General features: G+C 38.9%; 1 protein-coding gene across 2 annotated transcripts; it reads right to left on the minus strand.

Moving 5' to 3' along the window:
- Nucleotides 1-765: 765 nt before the first annotated feature.
- rab5ab (RAB5A, member RAS oncogene family, b) lies at nt 766-6,812 on the minus strand. 2 transcript variants are annotated; one of them, XR_828862.5, is made up of 7 exons: nt 6,629-6,812; nt 5,661-5,884; nt 5,282-5,433; nt 2,710-2,832; nt 2,459-2,552; nt 1,933-2,374; nt 766-1,828 (listed from the first exon to the last, which is right to left on the minus strand). XR_828862.5 is itself a non-coding variant. In XM_010889860.5 (6 exons), the coding sequence occupies exons 2-6, from the start codon at nt 5,824-5,826 to the stop codon at nt 2,259-2,261; spliced, it is 651 nt and encodes a 216-aa protein (XP_010888162.1). In that variant the 5' UTR covers nt 5,827-5,884; nt 6,629-6,812; the 3' UTR covers nt 766-2,258. The 2 variants fall into 2 exon arrangements, 1 of the variants encoding a protein (XP_010888162.1); XM_010889860.5 differs by having other exon boundaries at nt 766-2,374.
- Nucleotides 6,813-7,212: the final 400 nt, after the last annotated feature.

The following is a 7,212-nucleotide window of genomic DNA, read 5'->3' on the forward strand; positions in this document are numbered from 1 at the left end:
CTTCCGCCTGACCAAAGACCATGGCACGTCAAACCCTAAGAAACAAATGCATCCTCAGGTCTGGCGGGGTGACCAGCGTCAACAAACGGTCTGGTGGAGGGCTTGACATTATGGTGACTGCAAGCTGGAGAAGTTGGTCATCCTTGTTCCTTTCTGTGTGTCTGCCCACAGACCCATTCTTCCAGCTGCTGGTCTTAGCATCCAGTGGCTTCTGGGATGTTATGGATGAGCATGTGCTGGCTGAGATAGCATGAACTGTCATTGAGATAAGTTAATATTTTGAGTACGCTGTGCCATACGCAAACTCAATGTTTCTCAACATTGCATACAGTCAAGTAAAGGGTAACCTAAATTTTATTCTGAAGAATTGCCCAACAGAAATGTCACAGATGAGGACAACCTTGAGTTGGACGTGCCACCGACTGCAAACACAGAGAAGAGACGGCAACCCTCCATCCTGCAGCAGAATAGTGATCTGCATGTTGAGGTTACTCACAGTGGGAAGAATCTCCCCATGGCCTACGAGCGCCTTGCTTCTGACACTAGTAGAGCTAGTGGACACAGCAGTGGTCTCAGCTTCAAGGGAAAACATTTCAGTCATATTGCTTCAGGGGCTGGAAGTGCACAGTAAAAACACACTTTAAGGAGAGTTGACAAGGCAAACAAACACTATGTAATGGCAACGATAGGCTTTTCATACGTTCCTGAATAATTATTTGCTTTTACATTTCTTTAGATGTTGGAAGTCATAAAAAGAATACAATATACATTATTTATTGGATTTATTGACTTTTACCCATACACTCAAATGTATAAGACCTTCCAAAGTCATGTTTTCCATTGTTAAATCCAACTGGCTGTCATAACAACTACCAGTTAGTTCCGCTACCTGTGGTTTGTAGCGCTAGGTTAGCAAGTCCAATACAGTCTATCACTGTTTTATACAATGTAATGGGCAGTTATTAACTAAAATAGATAACCAAGAAGTGTGCAATGCAAAAGTCCTGTCACTATGAACAGACCATTCTGAGAAAAGTAACAAGACACAGGGGAGAAACTATTGATTCGTTAATAACACTACATACATTTAAAAAGACCATCACTGATTAGCGTTTGACCAGTTTGTGAAAAGGTAACAAAACCATAACAAACCTAGACCAACACGGGTGGACTGTACATTTGTTCAAAATCTCTAGGTACTTTCCTAACTTAATGATGCCCTTCCAGCTGTATTGGAAGAAGACAACATTGCAATACCCTATAAAAGTAGTGGAACTCAGGAAGAGTATTTTGCTAAAGCAATAGTTAAAGGGGTCCGGAATAAACAGTAGAGCAAAATTCCACAGAATGTGATAATAGATAAAAGTCAAGACTTATGTTGGTGCTTATCTGTCTACTTTTTAACATCACTCACCATTAATTCTGACAGATTGATAGCTCAACAATAACACAGTGCGGGGAAACAAATGACTAACAGTCATACAGAGAAGGGTCTTAGCAATACAATTTACAAAGCATATTTGAGCATGTCCAACTCTCTGTTGTGTTGATTACATTGCTAACCAATTCATCAACCAGTTTGAGAATGTTCTGAAGAGGGCCTATCCATGATGAACTGCTGAATCGGCAGTTGTCCAAACACCACACATACATCCTGTTCAGTCGGTTGAAGTGAACCAGCAATTGAATGCTGGTGCTGGATGTTCTTGCCAAACTGCAGGTCAGATGAAGACGTCCCAGCAGCTGGTGCAAGAAGGAATGCTTGGTTTGACAGTTTTTGTCTGACACGGCTTCAATGCCTCAGAACAAAGTCATAACCTATAGGCATCTTACAAAAGGGGAATTTGTTTTGTTTAGAAAGAAACTCAACTCACAAATAAATGTACAGGAGGCAAATCAAAGACAACCTTATGTCCCCCTCAGGACACTTACCATGTGACCTGGGGAGCCAGGTTACACCCTCAACACGCACCGGCTGCTTCCTGTCTCTTAGGGGTTAGTCTTCCAACTCAATTAAGTTAAAGATGTGTGTTTTAGGCCTTGTAGTGATACATGCATCCATTATACTGACTTACACTTAAAAAAATGAAAGTAAAAAAACAAAGGTATTAGAAATGCAGCTATACAGTCTTTAGCTATTCCGAGGAGAGAAGACAAGAGGTGGAAGGTCTGATGTCAGGTGAGGGAACCCCATTCCTAGGTGTTATTCAGAGTTAGGAGAAGTTATGGAAGTTGAGACAGGAAGGGGGGACAGGGGGCTAGGTGCTGCAGCAGGGGCGGCTGGTGGGCTGGGCTGTCTCCGTCAGGTCCACTCCCTGGTTCCGACCGCTGTTTGCTCCGGCGGCTTGAGGCTCGTTCTTGGGTAATTTCTTTGCTGTGAAGCAGTAGTGAACATTGTTATGACCTGTGAGCCTTGCATCAGATCGACAGAATGTTTAACATGAACAAAAGAACATACCAATAGCCATGAATATCTCGTTAACATTCATAGAGGTCTTTGCTGATGTTTCCATGAACAGTAAACTGTTGTCATCGGCGTATGATTGTGCATCCTGAATGAAAACCACCACCAAAAACAGTCAATATCCATGCATTAAATATAAAAAGATTTCCTTAAACTGTTGCATGGGTAAAATTGCTTACCACAACATGACACTGAGTATTAAATTAGCATGTGTGATGTTTATTAGAAAATTGACTTGTACAAACCTGAAAGTCCAATGCTCTTTTGCTTGCAAGGTCAGCCTTGTTCCCAGCCAACGCTATTACAATATTTGGACTGGCTTGTCTCTGAAGCTCCTTAACCCAGTTCTTTGCTCTTGCAAAGGACTCCTGGCAAAAAGCAGAGCATGAGAGATGAATTAAGGAAAGTCGATAACAAGGTACATGTGGAAAAAAGACAAGGACAACACATTCCCTGGCTATGCTATTGACGTTGTAGGATATCCAAGACGTGCACTCATTAAAAAAACTCCCTACGAAAAAAGACCATTAGATATAAGCCTAATGTTCCCCAGCTTACACAAATTATGGTTTGTAAACAAAACCGTCAAATTGCTGGCTGAGCTGAAGTCCATCCAATGCTCCAAACACTGGCCTAAGCTTTTATACTAAGCATAAATCAAAAAGCTCTTTTGAAAGCATATTACCATATAAGACAATGTTTTTTAAACTTCTCAGCAAACATCTTCACGAATAAAGCAAAAACAGATGAACATACACCTTAAAAAATATTGGCACCATCTATCAAAGAATTGCAAGAATAAAAATCAACAAGCCAGGTAATGAGCTACATTGAAATTTTCCAACATGTAGAATATTTTATATTACTACATATGTATCAAATGATATAGCCCTAAACTCCCAAAAATAAGACACAGATTTATTGGCACCCATGTTAACACTCCTATGTGCAAACCCCTTAAAGGAATAACGGCACATAGCCTCTCCTATATTTTGTACTTAAACAAGAGAACACATAGGATTGGATCACCAACCCTTACTACATATGGGAACATCTAGGACTCGTTCACTTCTCTGGTCTACACTTAAACTGTCATTGTGAGGGTTGTAATTGGATTCATTTCCTTATCTGAAATGGCCATAGCAAAATTAACCATATCTTTGGGGATTTTGATGTGTGCTAGAGGTCACTGACTTGCAGTAAGATCCACTTGGCAGAGGTAATGTCAAATGCACAGGGTAAAGTGTCAAATGCACAGGGTAAAGTGTCAAATGCACAGGGTAAAGTGTCAAATGCACAGGGTAAAGTGTCAAATGCACAGGGTAAAGTGTCAAATGCTGCCCTTATCAAGGGCCCCATGAACAGTGGAAGGCAAATAGCCCAAAGAAATCAAAGACTTATAACCATATCTTACCCATAAAGGGACAGGTTCCATGCCATTATCTTGCAAACTATTTATGATTTAAGTAATTTGTCATTTTAGTTGATTGTCTTAAATCATTTAAGGGAAAATCTCAAATTTGCTCACAGCTTGTAGACATTAACTGAATTACAGCAAAAAAGATTTCTGGTTTGGTTTCTATTCACTTTTGGACGAGAAACTTTGGAGAAACTTTGAAATTACAGCAATATTTAAGCAATTTTTCTAAAGCAATTTTTATTTAGAAGACCTAACAATTCCCTACAATATTCGGCGCTTGTTTTATAACAACATTCTAGTAATCAGGAAAAGAGCCAAAGATTTAGCTTGATGCCATCTGCCATTGCTCGTTTGAGAGATAATTGCTTGTCTTAGTGACACCAATGGAATAAAAGGAGCATGCTGCTTTTCCATCTGACAAAGTATGTTGGTCTGCCTCCTGTTGACCAAGACAAATTCTGCAATTTAGAATGCACTTTTGTAGGGCCCTAAAACAACTTCTGTTGAGTAAATGAAAAACAACATGTTGACAGAGTAAACTACTCCAGAATGGTAAATACTAAATTTTCAGCAGACTACCGGGTTGGTACTGTACTTTCCTTTTTTATAATAAATATTACAGAACAAAATCCAAGAATACAACAAACCTCAGAACAAAAAGAATTAACAGATTGAGGTTCTGTTAAAAGCTTACGAAACATTTTAATAATATATTATGAATTGAAGATACTGCAAAGGCATAGAACAATATTATTCCTAAAACATACTTTCCAAAACATTTTTCAATGTTTTTGGACAAGACAGACTGATTTGAGCAACAATTAATGTGTTAACACCAACACTATTACCTGTCGATGACTTCATTCTAGAATTTTCCTCATAGTCGCACATTTCAGCTTGGAGTTTTCTCCACTTGTCTTTGCTTAAAGAAAGCGTATGCAGTGCATTTCTATACGAAAGAGAAACGCCAAAGTGTTTTCATAAGCCTATTGTATAGTATCTTTGTGACTAGGGTTTTTTGCGATAATGTACTGCTTTACACAAACACCAAAATGCATGCTCTAGCCTACTACAGAACATAAAGTAGAGGCAAATCCATATTGTTTCTACAATCCATACTGCCCACCATAGTTTCACTATTAATGCAGATATAACATGAAAATGTTCTTATATTACAAGGCCCCTTTGATCATTTCATATTTCACATGTTGGAAAATTACAGTATAGCTTTGTTGTTTATTTTATACTGACTATTTGGCATTCACCTTTATTAAGGGTGACAATCATTTTGGAAGTGACTGTACACATGGATCAATATATCAGATCAGCTATATACCTAACTGAAGAGCCACTAATGTGTGACAAAGTAAATATATCCATCTTGGCTGCTGACTCACTTCGTTAGTGATGTCGTAGACCACTATAGCGGCTTGGGCACCTCTGTAATACATGGGCGCCAGGCTGTGATAACGCTCCTGACCAGCTGTGTCCCAGATCTCAAACTTGACTGTTGTGTCATCCAAACATACTGTCTGAGTCAGGAAGGCAGCTGAGGAGAGAGACAATTAAGCAGCATTTAGAATGTTGTTTTCAGTAGGCTAACAAAAACAAGTGGTCTTCCATTCTCCAACAATAGGCTATATTGTATTGAACCGTAGTAAGGAAAGGTCAGAATCACCACTGGATTAAAAATATTGTAGTTTGGTTTACATTGCAATACATCGTTAATGGATACTCTTCTATCTCTACAATAACACATTAATAAAATGTAATTACCTCCTATTGTGCTCTCTTGGAATTCATGAAACTGGCCCTTGACAAAGCGGAGTACAAGACTGGACTTTCCAACAGCAGACTCCCCTAACAGTACTAGTTTGAACTGGCATATCTTGTTTCCTGGGTTCGGCCCATTAGGTCGTGTTGCACCACCCCTACTAGCCATGTCCAACACCCCAGTGTCTTTCTCTGGATGCAGAAGTACTGCTTGGTCACTCTAACAACTGTGAAAAACGAATCAGAGAATAAAGACAATATTATAAACAGAACTACATAAAATAAGAACTGATCAACTCGGATGCTGAATTGTTTAAAAATTGTTATGACTCCGAAAATGTAATTCCAGAATGTGGCTACAATGACAGTACTCGGGAATGGGATTACTTTTACTGACTTAGTCACAGACCGGTTTGATCAAGTTAGCTAGCAAGTTTACAACTATGTCTTCAAATGTCTCGACAAGTAAACAGAACAAACCTGTGCAAAGCCAAAAATCATTTCAGTGGGTCGAAAGCGTGTTACGTCACAAAGTCTAGACCATAAATAACCATTGACTGTTCGCTAACGTTTTGCTAGCTAGCTAGACAGTCAAGAAGGCAGCTAAAACCTCCTACATAGTACATCGACCACAGCACTGCATGTCAGAAAACATGATTAGCTAGCTAACTGATAGTTGCCAGTTAGCCAGTTTAGCTACTAGCTAGTTAAACTGTGTATGAAAAATAGCTATATTTTTTAGCTAGCTACAACGTTGAACCAAATATGTGAATCTACTAGCTAGATAACTAACCACACTTAGGATTTATATTCGTAAATAAAGGTGCCATAAACAGCTGACATTATTTTTGTGTGCTAACGTTGGATAAGAAAATTAACAGAAAATAGCTACAATAATGTAGCTAGCTAGCTATAAAGCAGAAAAAATAAGCTTTTGGCCTAGCCGATGTAAGCTAGCAAGTTGTGCTTACCTTGCCCGAGAAAATTAGCTAACGACGTTAGCTAGCTTAGTAGTTGAATGGATTTCCAACAGAATTTTTTCAGCACTCCAACGTTTTCAAAGGGCGAAAGATCTCATCAAGCTTGTACCCTAGTCACTTCCCACTTCCTCCAACTTCCCCTTTTGCATTGTATGGTGGATGATGACAGATCGTATGACTGGCATTGACATCTGTCTACGTAGGGCTAAGAATAAACCAATCACAGACGAGCCTTTAGAATTGGTTAATGAGACAGGACAACAAAAATTTAAAATAAATATGGAGGCAAAGAACAAACGTTACAGAAGTGTTTTTATATGTGTAAAAAAACGTGACATTAACATGTAAAAAAAAAAAAACATTTTGGGGGGCTATATCAATCTGACAGAATCTGTCTGACATTCTTTCTCTGCCACTCTCATTTCATGCCTTATTTCTGTCATTACTGCATGGTTTGTGGGCATTCTAGAGGGAAACTGAAATATCGATGTGTTCTTCTGAGTTATATTTGTTAGTTATGGGGTCATTATCATTGTTTTACCATTCAAATGATTGTGCCACATTGGTAAAAATAA

The sequence above is a fragment of the Esox lucius genome, chromosome 20, assembly GCF_011004845.1.
Source record: "Esox lucius isolate fEsoLuc1 chromosome 20, fEsoLuc1.pri, whole genome shotgun sequence".
NCBI lineage: Eukaryota > Metazoa > Chordata > Actinopteri > Esociformes > Esocidae > Esox > Esox lucius.